The 21,143-nt window shown below is 45.5% G+C and overlaps 1 protein-coding gene across 1 annotated transcript in view; it reads left to right on the top strand.

Moving 5' to 3' along the window:
• Positions 1–21,143, top strand: part of TMEM106B (transmembrane protein 106B) — a 42,258-nt gene that overhangs the window by 2,265 nt on the left and 18,850 nt on the right. The window contains exons 2-3 of the mRNA XM_040352266.1: positions 8,555–8,776; positions 17,863–17,926. Coding sequence (XP_040208200.1) covers positions 8,563–8,776; positions 17,863–17,926 — 278 coding nt within the window. The 5' untranslated portion in view covers positions 8,555–8,562. The remainder of the gene's footprint in view (positions 1–8,554; positions 8,777–17,862; positions 17,927–21,143) is intronic.

The following is a 21,143-nucleotide window of genomic DNA, read 5'->3' as shown; positions in this document are numbered from 1 at the left end:
GTACAGAGCCGCACGACCGCGCAATTGTCAGTTAAAGCGATGCAGTGCCGTATCGCAAAAAATGGCCTATATATGTGTGTGTATACATAGAGAAATATATTACATCTTTCTCTCTCTCTCTCATAAAAATTCTACACAACTCTGTTAAAATGTCAGGTTTCTGTCCTGTAAAGCTGTTCCAGCTGAAGAAAAACAGCCCCAAAGTTTGATGCTGCCACCACCATGCTTCACAGTGTGTATGGTGTTCTTTTGGTGATGTGATTGTGCAGTGATGTTTTTGTGGCAAACATCTTTTGGAATAACCAAAAAGTTCAACCTTGGTTTCATCAGACCATAACATTTTCCTGCATACATTTGGGAGACTTCAGATGTGTTTTTTGCAAAATGTATCCAGGCTTGGGTGTTTTTCTTTGTAAGAAAAGGCTTTAGTCTTGCTACTCTTAGCTAGGCGCCCTGTGAGAGGATATGGGGTCTGGGGGCTTTGTAGAAAGTTAAAGGGGAATGTGGCCCACAATGGGAGCTTGGGGGGGCACTATGGGATGGAACTAGAACAGGGGTCTTTAAACTACGGCCCTCCAGTTGTTCAGGAACTACAATTCCCATCATGCCTAGTCATGTCTGTGAATGTCGGAGGCCCGGGCGCAACGCCCGGTACCCGGAAGTAAACAAAGCCGCAATCGCGGCTGTCAGCATGTGATCGGTGAATTTTTTTTTCACCGATTTCATCTTTGTAAGCCTGGAGGAGAGATGTGGGGACTTATTGACCCCACATCTCTCCATAAAGAGGACCTGTCACACTGATTCCTATTACAAGGGATGTTTACATTGTAATAGGAAATAAAAGTGATCAAAAAAAAAAATGTAAAAAAAAAGTGTAAAAATACAAAAAAATTAAGTAAAATAAAATTACATTTTTTTATTTATTTTTTCAAAACGCCCCTGTCCCCGTTATCTCGCGCGCAGAAGCGAACACGCATGCAGGTCCCGCCCACATATGTAAACGCCGTTCAAACGCCACATGTGAGATATCGTCTTCGCCGTTGCGTTAGAGCGTGTGCAACAATTCTAGCACTAGACCTCCTCTGTAACTTGAAAATAGTAACCTGTAAAAAATGTTAAAGCGTCACCTATGGAGATTTTTAAAGCGGGAGTTCACCCATAAATGTATTTTTACCATTAGATGGATGCTCATTTAGTCTAGGGGAATCGGCTAGTTGTTTTAAAATCCGAGCAATACTTACCGTTGTAGAGAGCGATCTTCTCCGCCGCTTCCGGGTATAAGACTGGGCGTTCCTTCTTGATTGACAGGCTTCCGACGGTCGCATCCATCGCGTCACGAGTAGCCGAAAGAAGCCGAACGTCGGTGCGGCTCTATACTGCGCCTGCGCACCGGCGTTCGGCTACTTTCGGAAAATCGTGACGCGATGGATGCGACCGTCGGAAGCCTGTCGGAAGACTGTCAATCAAGAAGGAACGCCCAGTCCCGCAGCCCATACCCGGAAGTGGCGGAGAAAATCGCTCTCTAAAATGGTAAGTACAGCTTCGATTTAAAAAAAAAACAGCCGATTCCCCTTGACTAAATGAGCAGGAATCTAAGGGTAAAAAGTTGTATGTTCGGGTGAACCCCCGCTTTAAGTACCGAAGTTTGGCGCCATTCCATGAGTGTGCGCAATTTTAAAGCGTGACATGTTAGGTATCTATTTACTCGGCGTAACATCATCTTTCACAATATACTAAAAAATTGGGCTAACTTTACTGTTTTGTTATTTTTTTTAATTCATGAAACCGTTTTTTTTTTCCCCCAAAAAAAGGCGTTTGAAAAATTATTGTGCAAATACTGTGAGAGAGGAAAAAAGTTGCAATGACCGCCATTTTATTCCCTAGGGTGTCTTCTAAAAAAAATATATATAATGTTTGGGGGTTCTGATTAATTTTCTAGCAAATAAATTGTGATTTTTACATGAAGGAGAGAAATGCCAAAATAGGCCCGGTGGACAAGTGGTTAAATGCACATATTATCTTATGGGAAGATTGTCATTGGAATGAATGTTCTGGGGTCTTCAGCACAGTAGACTGGAATGTTGTATCCAATCTATGTGATGGGATCCCCCGGAATCCTCCCTACAATGTCTTCCAATGTCTGATCACATAACAATTGTGAAAACAAGGAAACCTGTAAACACAGCTGCTGTCATTCCACAGAACAGGCCGCCCTCCGGGGGCCGCGTCACCCAGCAATCTTACGGCGGCTGCAAATCTCTCTAATTATTTCTTCTAGCGATGTGCTGCTGGCTGCAGAGCCGCCACTGTCATGGGCCAGACCGCTACAGATAGCTGACGCACCATTATCCCCGGCGTCTGCACTGGATAACCCGAGTAGAGTCTGCAGCTGGTAATTCTGGAGCTACAAATCGCTGGATTCATTGTGACAGATTTCAATGACGGCAATTATTTCTTTATTTTTGCAGCAAGAGCGCTGAGCGGGGCAATTGTGTACATCATTTTCCATACGGATGAGATAAAAGAAGGGCGCTTCTGGATAACAGGAAGTGTTCCCAATGAGACAGTTAATGCAAAAACAGGTTTATGGCGGCAGGTTCAAGACACCAATCCAAGAGGAAAGCAAGGACTCTAAAACGGTAAAAACATAAAAAAAAGGCGCCTCCTGAGTCTAGAAAAACCTTTAGGCCGGAATCACACTAGTGCGGTGCGAATTTCAGCTCTCTTATCTCTGCAGAGAGATAAGAGAAGTGTTCAGAAGATTAGCAACATTTTAGATGCGAATTTGGAGACCTGGGAGAAGTTACGGGTGAGAGGAGAGTGGGGGAGAAGTGTATTGAGCTGAATGAGAGAAATTCCTGAAGAGAACTGAACACATCTGCGAATCAGCTGCGTACCCATAGAAGATAATGGGCTTGAATTCGCACCTGAGCCGCACCGCAATGCCTAAAAGACGCACATGGTTTGGCGGCATTGCGCAGTGCGAATTAAGTCAGCAGCTACAAATACTGCAGCTGCTGACTTTTTATATTAGGACACTTACCTGTCCTGGAGTCCAGCGCCGTCCGCAGCAGAGGACGAGCGATCGCTCGTCACTCTGCTGCCCCTACCGCCATCCTCGGTGAGGGAACCAGGAAGTGAAGCGCTCCGGCTTCACTGCCCGGTTCCTTTACGGCGCATGCGCAAGTCGCGCTATGCCTGCCGATTGGCTCCCGCTGTGTACTGGGAGCCGAGTGTTCCCAGAACACAACGGGGGATGGGAGGTGACGTAATGCCCGCAGTCTGCTCGAGACTGTGTGGACAGGTATCTGCACCCCCTCCCCCCTGAAAGGTGTCAAAGGTGACACCGGAGGGGGAAGGGTTCCGATCAGCGGGAGTTCCACTTTAGGGTGGAGCTCCGCTTTAACATTAATAGCTAGGAGATTAAAAACGCTTACTAGAAGAAAGAAAAGAATCGGCTCATCGTATGATGAGAGGAATGCAGCATCTTAGAGTCCCAACGTGCTCCAATCTGCAGGAGGGTGTCAGGGGTCCCAGCTGCCCAGCAGAGGGAAGCCGCGGGGAAAGAACCAGGGAGGAAGCAGCCATGCTGTGTCGATCCAGTGTGGAACGCTGGACTCGTGAATGACGTCAGCGAAAGTGCGCCCGGAACCAGCGTGGTGCCTGGTAACTAAAATCTAGATGAAACAATTGACTTCCTCAGTAAATAGAGTCCACCTGTGTGTAATTTAATCTCAGTAGAAATACAGCTGTTCTGTGAAGTCCTCAGATTTTTGGTAGAGAACCTTGGTGAACAAACAACATCATGTAGGCCAAGGAGCACACCAGACAGGTCAGGGATAAAGTTGTGGAGAAGATTAAAGGCGTTGTAAAGGTACAATTTTTGTTTTCCTGAATAGCTTCCTTTACCTTAGTGCAGTCCTCCTTCACTTACCGTATCCTTCCATTTTGCTTTTAAATGTCCTTATTTATTCTGAGAAATCCTCACTTCCTGTTCTTCTGTCTGTAACTCCACACAGTAATGCGAGGCTTTCTCCCTGGTGTGGAGTGTCGTGCTCGCCCCCTCCCTTGAACTACAGGAGAGTCAGGACGCCCACTAACACACAGCTCCTTTCTTTATCTGCAATGTAGAGAGCGTCCTGACTCTCCTGTAGTCCAAGGGAGGGGGCGAGCACGACACTCCACACCAGGGAGAAAGCCTCGCATTACTGTGTGGAGTTACAGACAGAAGAACAGGAAGTGAGGATTTCTCAGAAGAAATAAGGACATTTAAAAGCAAAATGGAAGGATGAGGTAAGTGAAGGAGGACTGCACTAAGGTAAAGGAAGCTATTTAGGGAAAACAAATTGTACCTTTACAACCCCTTTAAAGCCGGGATAGGTTATAAAACAATTATCCCAAGCCTTGAACATCTCGCAGAGCTCTGTTCAATCCATCATCTGAAAATAGAAAGAGTATGGTACAACTACAAACCTACCAAGACATGGCCGTCCACCTAAACTGACCAGGCCGGGCAAGGAGAGCATTCATCAGAGAAGCAGCCAAGAGGCCCATGGTAAAGAGAAAAAGAAAAGGCGCCTCCAGGTTAAGGACAAAGTAGCTTTAATTAGCAATAGGTGACAACATCCACTTACATAATAAGTAATGGAGATCCGGCATGTAAAATCCTTTATAGTGGTCCTAGATGAGGTTTTTTTCCGCACTAGATGTCGTCTGGAAGAGGCCCATGGTAACTCTGGAGGAGCTGCAGAGATCCACAGCTCAGGGGGGAGAATCTGTCCACAGGACAACTATTAGTGGTCTCTCCACAAATCTGACCTTTATGGAAGAGTGACAAGAAAGACATTGGTGATAGAAAGTCATAAGAAGTCCTGTTTGCAAGAAGCCATGTGGGGGACACAGCAAACATGAGGAAGAAGGTGCTCTGGTCAGATGAGACCAAAATGTAACTTTTTGGCCTAAAAGCAAAACGCTATGTATGGCAGAAAACACTGCACATCACCCTGAACACACCATCCCCACTGTGAAACATGGTGGTGGCAGCATCATGTAGAGGGGATGGTTTTCTTCAGCAGGGACAGGGAAGCTGGTCAGAGTTGATGGGAAGATGGATGGAGTCAAATACAGGGCAATCTTAGAAGAAACCCTGTTTAGATTCTGCAAAAGACTTGAGACTGGGGTGGAGGTTCACCTTCCAGCAGAAAAACAACCTTAAACATACAGCCAGAGCTACAATGGAATGGTTTAGATCAAAGCATGTTCATGTGTTAGAATGGTCCAGTCACAGTCCAGACCTAAATCCAATTGAGAATCTGTGGCAAGACTTAAATTGCTGATCACAGACGCTCTCCATCCAATCTGACAGAACTTGAGATATTTTGCAAAAATGTCCCTCTCTAGATGTGCAAATCTGGTAGAGACACCCCCAAAAAGACTTGCAGCTGTAATTACAGAGAAAGGAGGTTCTACAAAGTATTGACTCCAGGGGGCGCCATACAAATGCACCCCCCACACTTTTCACATATTTATTTGTAAAAACCTCACAATTATGTGCCACTTTGTGTTGGTCTACCACATAAAATCCCAATAAAATACATTTACGTTTTTTTTTTATATTCATATATATATATATATATATATATATATATATATATATATATATATATATATATATATATTATACACAGCCATGGCAAGGACCCATAAATGTATGGAAAGGTTTTTGTTAAACAGGGTCTCTTTTTATCCCGAAGCAGGAGTAAATGTTCTATACATTGGGCTAGATTCAGGTACAGTTACATTGGCGTATCAGTAGATACGCCGTTGTAACTCTGAATTTACACCGTCGTAAATTTAAGCGTATTCTGAAAACCAGATACGCTTAAATTAGGCTAAGATACGAGTGGCGTAAATCTCCTACGCCGTCGTATCTTAGGATGCATATTTACGCAGGCCGCTAGGTGGCGCTTCCGTTGAGTTCGAAGTAGAATATGCAAATGAGCTAGATACGCCGATTCAGAAATGTACGTGCTCACGGCGCATTTTTTTACATCGTTTACGTAAGGCTTTTTCCGGCGTAAAGTTAGTCGAACAAATAGCTGGCCTAGCCAATGTTAAGTATGGCCGTCGTTCCCGCGTCGAAATTTGAAAATTTTACGTTGTTTGCGTAAGTGGTCCGTGAATGGGGCTGGACGTAATTTACGTTCACGTCGAAACCAATACGTCCTTGCGGCGTACTTTGGAGCAATGCACACTGGGATATGTCCACGGACGGCGCATGCGCCGTTCGTGAAAAACTTTAATCACGTCGGGTCACCATCCATTTACATAAAACACGCCCCCCTGTTCCACATTTGAATTAGGCGCGCTTAGGCCGGCACATTTACGCTACGCCGCCGTAACTTAGGAGGCAAGTGCTTTGTGAATACAGCACTTGCCTCTCTGACTTACGGCGGCGTAGCGTATATGCAATATGCTACGCAGCCTCAAAATTACGCCAACATACCTGAATCTAGCCCATTCTTTATAATGAATCACCATTGTGTTCGGTAGCATGACCTCCCCCCCCAGCATGTCCTCCAATGTGTTCATGTAAGGAGATGCTGTGGATTCACTGTGACAGATTTCACTGACTGCAATTCATTTTTTTTTTATAGCAGCAAAACCGCTGAATGGAGCAATTTTAATTATTCGTGTGACATCTGAGGTTGTATAGCACAGCAAAATATCGATAGTAGTATGGAGAACTAAAGGGCAGCAGATCCCTATACCCAGTATACACAATGAAATAATAATAAAATATATATATATTATATTTATTTATGTGTGTGTGTGTATGTATGTGTGTGTGTGTGTATGTATATATATATATATATATATATATATATATATATATATATATATATATATATATATATATATATATATATATATATATATATAAAATCAAAGAAAAAACAAAAAAATACTGCGCTAATCCACAATTCTAAACTAAAAAATGAGAGGCTGCAGCAAGCGTGCGATACACAAACAGAACATAGAAAAAACAAAGCTGCGCCACATTAAATAAATACTGTTGAAATGAAATAGTCCATATATAGACACTGTTAAAATGAATTAGTCCATAAATAGAGATCTTCAGCATAAAACGATAAATATGGGTCCTCTATTGCAGTGGTCACCAACCCTGTCCTGCAGGGCCCACTTAACAGGCCAGGTTTGCAAGATAACTGAAATACATCACAGCTGATATCATTTGCTCCTCAGTGATTGCAGTATTCTAGACTGCATTTCCCCAAGGTAATACATAAAACCTGGCCTGTTAGTGGGCCCTGCAGGACAGGGTTGATGACCACTGCTCTATTGGATACACTCATGCAGCTACGCCACACCACCAAAGTGACAGGTAAACCATATATCTGAAGTGATCCCTCCACCGATCAATAAGGCCGCTTACCAGAGGGCAAGCAAACTGTGCGTTTGGCTATAACCCAACCGCGGCCTTTAATTCACAGGATCCCAGGGGAGAACCAGCTCTTGGGAACTCGGTGTGTAACACTCTCCGAGATGCCCAATAATAGAATGAAAAAAGGGGTGCACCATAGCGTAATTCCGTTAGGTAAAATACATTTATTAAAAGTACAGGGAAAATGTACTCACAAACATTGCAGTAAAATCGGCGTGTAATCAAGAAAATGCCGGCCGGCAAGTACAAGGAGCCCTTCCTCCTCAACGTGGTGACGTCACTGCGCGTCCTCCCAGACGCGTTTAGTCATCAAAAAGACTTTCTCAATGGGGGTAGGGAATGTCTTTTTGAGAACGTCTTTTTGATGACGAAACGCGGCTGGAAGGACGCGCAGTGACGTCACCACGTTGAGGAGGAAGGGCTCCTTGTACTTGCCGGCCGGCATTTTCTTGATTACACGCTGATTTTACTGCAATGTTTGTGAGTATATTTCCCCTGTACTTTTAATAAATGTATTTTACCTAACGGAATTACGCTATGGTGCACCCCTTTTTTCATTCTATTATTGGGCATCTTGGAGAGTGTTACACACAGAGTTCCCAAGAGCGGGTTCTCCCCTGGGATCCTGTGAATTAAAGGCCGCGGCTGGGTTATAGCCAAACGCACAGTTTGCTTGCCCTCTGGTAAGCGGCCTTATTTATCGGTGGAGGGATCACTTCAGATATATGGTTTACCTGTCACTTTGGTGGTGTGGCGTAGCTGCATGAGTGTATCCAATAGAGGACCCATATTTATCGTTTTATGCTGAAGATCTCTATTTATGGACTAATTCATTTCAACAGTGTTAATTTAATGTGGGCAGCTTTGTTTTTCTATATTCCCTGAAATCGCTGCAGCAAAATTGTGTGACTTTCAAGTCACGGCAGTGTGAAAGGGGCCTTAGATGGGATAAAAAAAAACGAATGGCATTAGACCTTTTTTTAAAGGCTGCTTATACAACAAATAGATTTTTTTTAAATTCACGGACATTCTGTACATTTGAATATAGTTGATTTACTTGAAGACGTTTCCTCCTCTCCCGCCCTCTAGGAAGAGTAATGGGAAAATCGTACTCTCAGATGCCGCCGCACGGTGGAAAGGAGGCTCTGAATGAAGGCGGCGCACCATCAGAAGACACTAGCGCGCTCGTGAACTCGGAGGCCCATGAGGAAGGAAGGAACGGTGACGTGTCCCATTTCCCCTATGTGGAGTTCACAGGGAAAGACAGCGTGACCTGCGCCACGTGCCAAGGGACGGGACGCATCCCCAGAGGTGAGAACTCATTAGCAGAACCTTCCTTGTTATTTAAAGCTCAAATTTGTATTTCTTTAGAAAGAAAATCTGTCGCTTTGCCCATTCAGGCTTTAAAGCGGAGTTCCGGCCACAATTTCACTTTTTAAATATAAATACCCCTGTAATACACAAGCTTAATGTATTCTAGTAAAGTTAGTCTGTAAACTAAGATCCGTTTTGTTAGGTTGTTACAGCATTTAGACACTTTATAAAATAGAAATTGACTGGGACCATCTTAAGTGTGGGCATCATGAAGCCAGACTGACTTCCTGGTGCTGCACAAGATCAGGTTTCAGCACCTGTACTGTCCAAGTCACATGATTCTTCGAGACTGGGGAGTGCACAGACTCCTGGAAAGTTACACCCACTACATTCCCTGGAGTCTGAGCGGTGTAGGTTAAGCACCTAGGTGCAGGAAGAGGGAAGATTAACTATTCTGCCTAGCAACAACACTTTGAAGGCATCTAAAAAAAAAAAAAAAAATTCTTAAAGGACTAATGACATTTTTTTTAAAACTACTGATGTAATGTTATATTTATGGGTGGACCTCCACTTTAAAGTGGATGTCACAATGCAGAGAATAAGATTTCCTATCATTTGTGCCCAGTCTTGCCACACAGAGTTAATCCAGCTCTGAGCAATCCTCTTTTATTGTTCAGTGAAATACAACAGACTTCCAGATAAAAAACAAAGTCCTTTCTTCTGAAAAAAAGTGCACAATTCACATCCCCTCCCCTGTGTTTTGATTAAATGTTTTCAAAATATGGGGTGAGTGACAGTTCAGTGCCATGAGAAAATGCAACAGCCATCAGAATATACATAGAGCTGGAGGGAAGAGGGGAGGGGGATGTGAATTGAGCACTTTTTACAGAAGCTGTGCATGTCTGCAAGCAGTGCACGAGATATGTAAATAACCTGTCACTCAAGTAATGACTTTGGTTTTTATCTGGAAGTCTTTCCCCCCCCCCCCCCTGAACAATAAAAAGAGGATTGCTCAGAGCTGGATTAACTCTGTGTGGCAAGACTGGGCACAGATGATAGGAAATCTTATTCTCTACGTATTGACATCAAAAAAGAAAATCCACTTTAACCTCTTCTCACCCAAATTCTGTATAATGTTCTACAGCATGGATACGTTAATTCTTCAATTGAGAGTCGCCAGCTGACGCCTTGCAAAGCTGGTAGCTCTCTATCCTGACAGTCGCAGACGGCATCAGTCCCCACTGACAATTGGGTACAAATAACCGTTTTTCCTGCAGGAATATCATTCCTTGTTTACTAAAACGCATTCAGCATAGCGATTTATGTTTGAATGTGACTTTACCGGCTTTATAAATGTACATCATTGAAGCCTTGTCAGGTTAAAGTGTGTGAAAACCCAAAATCTATTTCACGCTATGTTTTGTATCATGTCTCACTGTATACACTTTTTTTGAGCAAATTGCTTTCTGTAATATTATTAAATTTGGATATCTCTGGTCTGAAAAGGGTTAATCAAAAATCAGAACTTTAATTCTGTTGTAAACTCAGTAAGTCGGACTTGTTGCCAGAACACAATGTCTATAGACGGCCTATTTGGCAGGCTTAGCTGACCTAAATATCACCTCGTGCCTCTCCCCGCCATTTGTCAGTTGTGCTTTAATAAGTAAGCTTTTAATATGTTGGCAATTTTTTTTTTATCCCTTTTTGTTTCAATAAGAATTTTATTTAGGAAAGAAAAAAGGCAGAAATGGTTACATGGGTCCAGAGGCCAAACAGTATACATACAGTGGGGAAAAATAATTATTTGATCCCCTGCAGATTTTGTAAGTTTGCCCATTTACAAAAGAAATGGGTCTATCATTTTTATCATAGGTGTATTTTATATACTAGAGACAGAAATTCAACCGAAAATCCAGAAAAAAACACACGATACAAATGTTATAAATTGGGTTGCAGTGAGTAAAATAAGTATTTGATCTCCAAGCAAATAATGACTTGGTACTTGGTGGAGAAACCCTTGTTGGGAAGCACAGAGGTCAGACGTTTCTTGTAGTTGGTGATCAGGTTTTCACACATCTCAGGAGGGATTTTTGTCCACTCTTCTTTACAGATCTTCTCTAAATCCTTAAGGTTTATTGGCTGTTGTTTGGCAGTGGGGAGAAGGTTCCTTACATTGGTGGCCAGTGGGGAGAAAGCTCCTCGAAGTTTCAGCTCCCTCCATACATTTTCTATAGGATTAAGGTCTGGAGACTGGCTAGGCCACTCCATGACCTTAATTTGCTTTTTCTTAAACCACTCCTTTGTTGCCTTGGCTGTGTGTTTTGGGTACATGTCATGCTGGAAGACCCATCCACGACCCATCTTCAGTGTTCTGGCTGAGGGAAGAAGTTTCTCATCCAATATTTTACAATACATGGCCCCATCCATTGGCCCCTCAATGCGGCAAAGTCAGTCTGTACCTTTAACAGAGAAACGGCCCCAAAGCACAATGGGCCAAATTCACATAGATCCGCGGCGGCGTAACGTATCGCATTTACGTTACACCGCCGCAAGTTTTACGGGCAAGTGCTTGATTCACAAAGTACTTGCCTGTAAAGTTGCGGCGGCATAGCGTAAATCCCTCCGGCACAAGCCCGCCTAATTCAAATGGGGCGTGGATCATTTAAATTAGGCGCGTTCCCGCCCCGAAACGTGCTGCGCATGCTCCGTTTTGAAATTTCCCGCCGTGCTTTGCACGAAATTACGTCGCACCGACGTGATTTTTTGAACGTCGACGTGAGTTACGTCTTTTCCTATTCACTGACGACTTGCGCCAAAAAAAAAATATTTCAATTTGTTGCGGGGAACGACGGCCATACTTTAACATGTCAAGTCTATCTATACGCCACTAAACAGTAGCTTTAACTATACACCGGGAAAAGCCGACTAGCGACGACGTAAGAGAATGCGGCGGCCACGCGTACGTTTGTGGATCGCCGTAAAAAGCTAATTAGCATACCCGACGCGGAAAACAACGCAAACTCCACCCAGCGGGCGCCGAAGTATTACACCTACGATCCGAAGGCGTACGAAGCCGTACGCCTGTCGGATCAAAGCCAAAAGCCGTCGTATCTTGGTTTGAGGATTCAAACTAAAGATACGACGCGGCAAATTTGAAAGTACGCCGGCATATCAGTAGATACGCCGGCGTACTTGTACCGTGAATCTGGCCCAATGTTTCCACCTCTGTGTATGACTGTAGAGATGGTGTTCTTAGGGTCATAGTCAGCATTCTTCTTTCTCCAAACATGGCGAGTCCCTCTCCTCAAAGGCGTATGTATGTACAGTCATGCCAATGAACATCTAAATGATTCAGAGAAGGATTGGGAAAAAGTGCTGTTGTCAGATGAGACCAAAATTTAGCTCTGCGACATTATCTCAAATCGTTGTGTTTGGAGGAAGACAAATGCTGACTATGACCCTAAGATCACCATCCCTACAGTCAAGCACGGAGGTGGAAACACTGGGCCGGATTCAGGTAGAATTGCCCATTATTTACAGAGGCGCAGGGCAACGTTTTTGCCCTGCGCCCCCGCAAATTTGCTCTGCTGCCCTTGATTAACGGAGCAGAAGCTCCGTGAATTGCGCGGGCGCGCCGGCAAAATGCTAGAGCACGCAATTTAAATGATCCCGTAGGGGGCGGGAATAATTTAAATTGGGCGCGTTCCCGCGCCGATCGTAGCACGCATGCTCCGTCGGGAAACTTTCCCGACGTGCATTGCGGCAAATGACGTCGCAAGGACGTCATTTGCTTCAAAGTAAACGTGAATGGCGTCCAGCGCCATTCACGATTCACTTACGCAAAGTATGTAAAATTCAATTCCACAACGCGGGAACGACGGGTATACGTAACATGGGCTGCCCCTGCTAATAGGGGGCAGCCTTGGGCAGGGCTCGCGGAACGTTGTGAATCGGTGTTAGTATGCAATTTGCATACTATACACTGAGCACAACGTGAACGCCACCTAGCGGCCATCGCAAGAATGCAGCCTAAGATATGCGGGCATAAGGAGCCTTATGCCGCGCAGATCTTAGGCTGCAGTCGGCGTAACGAGGTTCCTGAATCAGGAGCACTCGTTACACCGGGGCAAGTAAGCAATTGCGCTGTGTAACCTATGGTTACACAGGCGCAATTGCTTCTTGAATCCGGCCCATTATGCTTTGGGGCTGTTTCTCTGCTAAAGGTACAGATTGACTTTGCCGCATTGAGGGTCCATGTATTGTAAAATCTTGGATGAGAACCTTCTTTCATCCAGAACACTAAAGATGGGTCATGGATGGGTCTTCCAGCATGACAATGACCCAAGACATACCACCAAGGCAAGGATGGGGTGACTCGAGAAGACTCACATTAAGGTCATGGAGTGGCCTAGTCTCCAGACCTTAATCCTATAGAAAAGTTATTGAGGGAGCTGAAAGTAAGGTTTCTTGGCTGTCTCTTGGAAACTTGAAAAGGAGTTGTAAAGGAAAAAAAATGTCACCTTAATGCAATCTCTATGCATTAAGGTGAAAAAAAATCTGATGATGTGGGCCCCGCCCCCCCGAGCCCCTGTTTTACTTACCTGACCCCGCTCGGTCCCGAGATCTTCTTCGCCGCTCAGCCTGGCCCCTGATTGTCTAGAGCGGATGGATTGAGAGCAGCGCAGCCATTGGCTGGCCCTGGTGTCAATCACATCCAGTGACATGGCGCGCCAAGGGGCGGGGCCGAGTGATACAGTGAGCGGCTATGGCCGCTCGCTGTATCACGGGAGCGTGCCCGCAAGGACTCCTCACCATGCAAGCTCTCTCGCATGAATGTGATGAGTTCTTGCGGGGAGGACCAGAGACAGCCGCCGAGGGACCCCAGAAGACGTGGATCGGGGCCACTCTGTGCAAAACGAACTGCACAGTGGAGGTAAGTATGACATGTTTGTTATTTTAAAGAAACTTATTTTTTCCTTTATTGACCCTTTAAATTTTTAGAGAAGCTCTGTAAAGAAGAGTGGACCAAAATCTCTCCTGAGATGTGTGAAAACCTGATCACCAACTACAAGAAATGTCTTACCTCTGTGCTTGTCAACAAGAGTTTCTCCACCAAGTACAAAGTCATGTTTTGCTTGGGGATCAAATACTTTTTTACTCCACTGTACTGCAACCTAATTTATAGTATTTGTTTTATTCGTTTTTCTGGATTTTTGGTTGACATTGGTGGCCAGTGAGAAGAAGGCTCCTTACATTGGTGGTCAGTGGGAAGAATGCTCCTTACATTGGTGGCCTGTGGGAAGAATGTTCCTTACATTGGTGATCAGTGGGGAGAAAGCTCCTAAATGTTGGTGGCCAGTGGGAAGAAGGCTCCTAAATGTTGGTGGCCAGTGGGGAGAAGGCTCCTGAATGTTGGTGGCCAGTGGGGAGAAGGCTCCTTACATTGGTGGCCAGTGGGGAGAAGGCTCCTTACATTGGTGGCCAGTGGGGAGAAGGCTCCTTACATTGGTGGGGAGAAGGCTCCTTACATTGGTGGCCAGTGGGGAGAAGGCTCCTTACATTGGTGGCCAGTGGGGAGAAGGCTCCTTACATTGGTGGCCAGTGGGGAGAAGGCTCCTTACATTGGTGGCCAGTGGGGAGAAGGCTCCTTACATTGGTGGCCAGTGGGGAGAAGGCTCCTTACATTGGTGGCCAGTGGGGAGAAGGCTCCATACATTGGTGGCCAGTGGGGAGAAGGCTCCATACATTGGTGGCCAGTGGGGAGAAGGCTCCTTACATTGGTGGGGAGAAGGCTCCTTACTTTGGTGGCCAGTGGGGAGAAGGCTCCTTACATTGGTGGCCAGTGGGGAGAAGGCTCCATACATTGGTGGCCAGTGGGGAGAAGGCTCCATACATTGGTGGCCAGTGGGGAGAAGGCTCCTTACATTGGTGGGGAGAAGGCTCCTTACATTGGTGGCCAGTGGGGAGAAGGCTCCTTACATTGGTGGCCAGTGGGGAGAAGGCTCCATACATTGGTGGCCAGTGGGGAGAAGGCTCCATACATTGGTGGCCAGTGGGGAGAAGGCTCCATACATTGGTGGCCAGTGGGGAGAAGGCTCCTTACATTGGTGGCCAGTGGGGAGAAGGCTCCATACATTGGTGGCCAGTGGGGAGAAGGCTCCATACATTGGTGGCCAGTGGGGAGAAGGCTCCATACATTGGTGGCCAGTGGGGAGAAGGCTCCATACATTGGTGGCCAGTGGGGAGAAGGCTCCTTACATTGGTGGCCAGTGGGGAGAAGGCTCCTTACATTGGTGGCCAGTGGGGAGAAGGCTCCTTAAATTGGTGGCACATTTCTTATTCAACAGGAACATGAATGGTCAGTCATTGTTTATTTAATGCATTAGTATACATTTTGCAATCTGTGGAGCTGTAATGTAACAACGCAGGGTGTTTTTCAGGCTCATTGTCTTGGGAATCCTTCAAGCACTAATGGTTGGCTGGTTGATGGTTCCTGGCCCCTCCCTGTAGAAAGGTTGACTCAGTACTATGTGGTTGCTGATAACGAGGATATGCAGACATAACTAAACTGAGATCAAAGTTTACCTAGAGGATTCCTGTTTATCCCTCCCACAGGTTCCAAACACTCCAAAAAGAAAAACACCAAGTAGATTATTAATTCTTATCCAATATAATTGGGGCCCTTTGATCTGTCTCTGTCCTGCCTAACCTGTTAAAGTGTGTTTGCCTATACAATGCATGTGATAACAGATGCCTTGTGGTGAAATAAAATAAAGCAAAAGCATTTAGATGTGAGATCAGTGCGATAACTAACACCAATGAACAATTGTGGTTTTATAAGATGGGTTTGTTAAAGCCTACGTTTAGTAAGAAATAAAAAAAATCAGCACAAGGGACCCAGCTTACTATCCATCCAATGTGTCCTACGTGCTGCAGGATCCTTCGCTAATTAAAATCTTCCTCCTCAGATCACTGAAGTTGTAATCCAGCTTCTATGAATAAAAGGTGATCTATAAATGGTGGAGGCAGACCTTTCATTCTTCCACCTGTCCTCCACTCATAGATCACGTTTTATTCATAGAATCTGTAGTACAACTTCTGTGAATAGAAGAGGGGGGCAGAAATGGTGGGCATAGTTGGCAATCTTGTGGAGGGCATATGGCAGGTCCCTTGACTCTGGTAACCCCAGGCCACACTGCAAGATTATGGTGACCGGGGGTTAACCGAGTCAAGGGACCTACCATATCCACTCATCAAGAGTGCCGACTATACCCCCCCCCCTTTCTGTCCCCCTCCTCCATTCATAGAAGTTGTACTACAGCATCTATGAATGAAACGTCATCTATGAGTGGAGGACAGGTGGAAGAATGAAAGGTCTGCCTCCACCATTTATAGATCACCTTTTATTCATAGAAGCTGGATTACAACTTCAGTGAATGGAAGGTTGGGGGGGGGGGGCGGAAAGGGCGTGCGCAGTTAACACTCTCTTGATGAGTGCATATGGCAGGTTAACCACTGCCGCAATGGAAGAATAACTGAGTCAAGGGACCTGGAAGATTAAAGTGGAGTTCCACCCATAAAAATAACATTACATCAGTAGTTTTAAAAATATGTCATTAGTCCTTTTACAAATTTTTATTTTTATTTTTTAGATGCCTTCAAAGTGTTGTTGCTAGGCAGAATAGTTAATCTTCCCTCTTCCTGCACCTATGTGCTTAACCTACACCGCACAGACTCCTGGGAATGTAGTGGGTGTAACTTTCCAGGAGTCTGTGCATTCCCCAGTCTCAAAGAATCTTGTGACTTGGACAGCACAGGTGCTGAAACCTGATCTGACATTGCTTGTGCAGCACTGAGCATGTGCGAGATCTGCAAGGCTGAAATCCAGGAAGTCATACAGTCTGGCTTCATGATGCCCACACTTAAGATGGCCCCCGTCAATTTCTATTTTATAACGTGTCTAAATGCTGTAACAACCTAACAAAACGGACCTTAGTTTACAGACTAACTTTACTAGAATACATTAAGCTTGTGTATTACAGGGGTATTTATATATAAAAAGTGAAAGTGTGGCCGGAACTCCGCTTTAAGAGTCGAGGGACCTACGTTTTCATGAAGAGTGCCGACTGTGCCTGCCCTTTCCTCCATTCATCAAAGTTGTACTACAGCTTCTATGATTGAAATGTGGTCAATGAAGGGAGGAGGTGAACCTTTTATTCATCTGCCCCTCCTCCATTCATAGGTCAGGTTTCATTGATAGAAACGATAGTACAGCTTCTATAAATGGAGGCGGATAGGGAAGCCATAGCTGGGGACACTCTTGATTCATTTGACAGGAAGATTATTGGGGTGGGGGGGTGATCAGAGGAGGAAGTTTTCTACTAAAGCAGGAGCCTTCAGCACATGGGACACATCACACGTTTAGTAAATAACCTCCCTTGTGCTGATTTATTTTAATTAAACTTGAAATGGGCTTGGCCTTACCTTTCTATTAAAGCGGTGTTCCGGCCACAATTTCACTTTTTAAATATAAATACCCCTGTAATACACAAGCTTAATGTATTCTAGTAAAGTTAGTCTGTAAACTAAGGTCCGTTTTGTTAGGTTGTTACAGCATTTAGACACTTTAGAAAATAGAAATTGACTGGGGCCATCTTAAGTGTGGGCATCATGAAGCCAGACTGTATGACTTCCTGGATTTCAGCCTTGCAGATCTCGCACATGCTCAGTGCTGCACAAGCAGTGTAATAGGTTTCAGATCAGGTTTCAGCACCTTTACTGTCCAAGTCGCATGATTCTTCGAGACTGGGGAGTGCACAGACTCCTGGAAAGTTACACCCACTACATTCCCAGGAGTCTGTGCGGTGTAGGTTAGGAAGCATTAAGCACCTAGGTGCAGCAAGTGGGAAGATTAACTATTCCGCCTAGCAACAACACTTTGAAGGCATCTAAAAAAAAAAAATATTTCTTAAAGGACTAATGACATTTTTTTTAAAACTACTGATGTAATGTTATATTTATGGGTGGAACTCCACTTTAATGTTTTCTTTTATTACATTTTCTAACCATTTCTTTTGCCATAGGTCGTGAAAATCAGCTGGTGGCTTTGATCCCGTACAGCGACCAGAGGCTACGTCCAAGAAGAACGTAAGTAAAGCCAGTTGGGAGCAATCTAAAAAATCAGTTTGGAGTTTGAAAAGGCAGGATGCTGATCATTACCTCCACATGTAGTTTTAGTGTATTTGTGTCCTTCAACCGAGTACAACCACCTTTCACATCAGTCGGAATTCAAAGAAGTGTAAAATATAATATAAGGATGAGTTTTTGAAAACCATCCAATGCTTGATCCCCAATTCCCCCGGATTGCACAATCCTCTGCAGATCGGAGAGACTCAGAAAATTCTGAGTTCTTCTCTATTTTTGCTAATCTCTTAGGCCCACCACAGTCCTACAGATGTAGCAATGGGACCAGTTTTGTTGGATGCTGATTAGCCCACCACAATGTGTTTATATGAGAAGTGGAAACCCAGCCAAACAGATTACCTAAAGATGGAGTCTCTTTTGGAAATTGAACCCAGAACCCCAGAGGTGCAAGGCAAGAGTGCTAATCAAAGGCCAGTTTGTATGAAGCCTTGAAGCCCAATTAAACTTTTCCAGGTGTTCTAAAACAATGCGTGTGCAAATTCTTACAGTTTTTTTATTTTTTTTTCTTAAAACAGCCACAGCCTGAGCAGAGAAGCCTATCCTCTGCCAGCATGCTGCTTTTTTTTTTGGAAGCAGTAGTTTCTCTGCAGAGGTCTGCATGACCCCTGCTGAGTCAGAGGCAGAACTTTCCAAACATCTGTTTAAATCCCAACCAGGACACAGTCTGCATGGAGTTTGTGCATTCTCCTTGTTCTACCATGGCTTTTTTTCCTGGTATTCTGTTTTTCTCCATGTGCTTGTGAGGGTTTCCACGGTACCCTGGCAATCCTCCATGTGCATTTCTTCCGGGTACGCCAATTTTCTTGTGTGGATTTCCTCCTTGTTCTCTTTGTGCTTGCATTGGTTTCCTCCCTGTGCATTCATGAATTTCCTCAGGGTTATCCAGTTTCCAAGCATTGATTTCATCCCTGGTTTTCTCATTGTGTTTGCTTTGGTTTCCCTTCCTGTCCATCGGTGGATTTTCTTCTGGGTTCCTTGCATGGTTTTCATCCCTGGTTTCCTTCTTGTGCATCCATGGATTTCCTCCGGGTATCTTTGTTTCCTCCATGTGCTTGCATGGATTTCCTCCGAGTATCCTGGTTCCTTGCATGGATTTCATCAATGGTTTTCTCCATGTGCTTGCTTTGGTTTTCTGCAGGTTCCCTGGTTTTCCTCATGTGCTTGCATGTATTTACTCTTGGTTGTCTGCATCCCTTGCATTAATGTCTTCCCTGGTTTCCCCCCTGTGTCTGTGTGGATTTCCTCCAGTTATCCTGGGTACTCTGGTTTTCTCACTGTGTTTGCGTGGGTTTCCTCCAGGTACCCTGGTTTCCTCCCTGTGCTGGTGTGGAATTCCTTCGGTTACCCTGGTTTCCTCCCTTTGCTTGCATAGAATTCCTCCGGGTACCATGGATTTCTCCCTGTGCTTGAGTAGAATTCCTCCGGGTACCATGGATTTCTCCCTGTGCTTGCGTAGAATCCCTCCGGGTACCATGGATTTCTCCCTGTGCTTGCGTAGAATCCCTCCAGGTACCATGGATTTCTCCCTGTGCTTGCGTAGAATCCCTCCAGGTACCATGGATTTCTCCCTGTGCTTGCGTAGAATCCCTCCAGGTACCATGGATTTCTCCCTGTGCTTGCGTAGAATCCCTCCGGGTACCATGGATTTCTCCCTGTGCTTGCGTAGAATCCCTCCAGGTACCATGGATTTCTCCCTGTGCTTGCGTAGAATCCCTCCAGGTACCATGGATTTCTCCCTGTGCTTGCGTAGAATCCCTCCAGGTACCATGGATTTCTCCCTGTGCTTGCGTAGAATCCCTCCAGGTACCATGGATTTCTCCCTGTGCTTGCGTAGAATCCCTCCAGGTACCATGGATTTCTCCCTGTGCTTGCGTAGAATCCCTCCGGGTACCATGGATTTCTCCCTGTGCTTGCGTAGAATCCCTCCAGGTACCATGGATTTCTCCCTGTGCTTGCGTAGAATCCCTCCGGGTACCATGGATTTCTCCCTGTGCTTGCGTAGAATCCCTCCGGGTACCATGGATTTCTCCCTGTGCTTGCGTAGAATCCCTCCAGGTACCATGGATTTCTCCCTGTGCTTGCGTAGAATCCCTCCAGGTACCATGGATTTCTCCCAGTGCTTGCGTAGAATCCCTCCAGGTACCATGGATTTCTCCCTGTGCTTGCGTAGAATCCCTCCAGGTACCATGGATTTCTCCCTGTGCTTGCGTAGAATCCCTCCAGGTACCATGGATTTCTCCCTGTGCTTGCGTAGAATCCCTCCAGGTACCATGGATTTCTCCCTGTGCTTGCGTAGAATCCCTCCAGGTACCATGGATTTCTCCCTGTGCTTGCGTAGAATCCCTCCAGGTACCATGGATTTCTCCCTGTGCTTGCGTAGAATCCCTCCCGGTGCCCTGGATTTCTCCCTATGCTTGCGTAGAATCCCTCCCGCTACCCTGGATTTCCTTGCGTAGAATCCCTCCCGGTGCCCTGGATTTCTCCCTGTGCTTGCAAAGAATCCCTTCCGGGCACCCTGGCTTTCTTCCTGTGCTTGCACGGAATCCCTTCCGCATACCCTGGATTTCCTTGCGTAGAATCCCTCTGCGTACCTTGGATCTCCTTGCGTAGAATCCCTCTGGGTACCCTGGACTTTGCCTGTGCTTGCGTAGAATCCCTCCGGGTACCATGGTTTCCTCCCTGTGCTTGCGTGGAATTCCCGGTACCCTGGATTTCCTTGTGTAGAATCCCTCTGGGTACCCTGGGCTCTTTCTGTGCTTGTGTAGAATCCCTCTGGGTACCCTGCATTTCCTTGTGTAGAATCCCTCCGCATACCCTGGATTTCCTTGAGTAGAATCCCTCCGCGTACCCTGGATTTCCTTGCGTAGAATCCCTCCGCGTACCCTGGATTTCCTTGCGTAGAATCCCTCCGCGTACCCTGGATTTCCTTGCGTAGAATCCCTCCGCGTACCCTGGATTTCCTTGTGTAGAATCCCTCCGGGTACCCTGGTTTCCTCCCTGTGCTTGCACAGAATTCCTCCGGGTACCCTGGTTTCCTCCCTGTGCTTGCGTGGAATTCCGGGTACCCTGGGATTTCCTCTGTGCTTTCCTGTTTTCCGCCAGCATGCTAGTAGGTAATTGGCTTCTGTCTAAATTGGCCCTAGTATGTAAGGACAGAGAC

This window comes from Rana temporaria, chromosome 5 (assembly GCF_905171775.1).
Source record: "Rana temporaria chromosome 5, aRanTem1.1, whole genome shotgun sequence".
NCBI classification, from domain to species: domain Eukaryota; kingdom Metazoa; phylum Chordata; class Amphibia; order Anura; family Ranidae; genus Rana; species Rana temporaria.
Note: the sequence above shows the minus strand (reverse complement) of the source record. Positions and strands in the feature narration are given on the sequence as shown.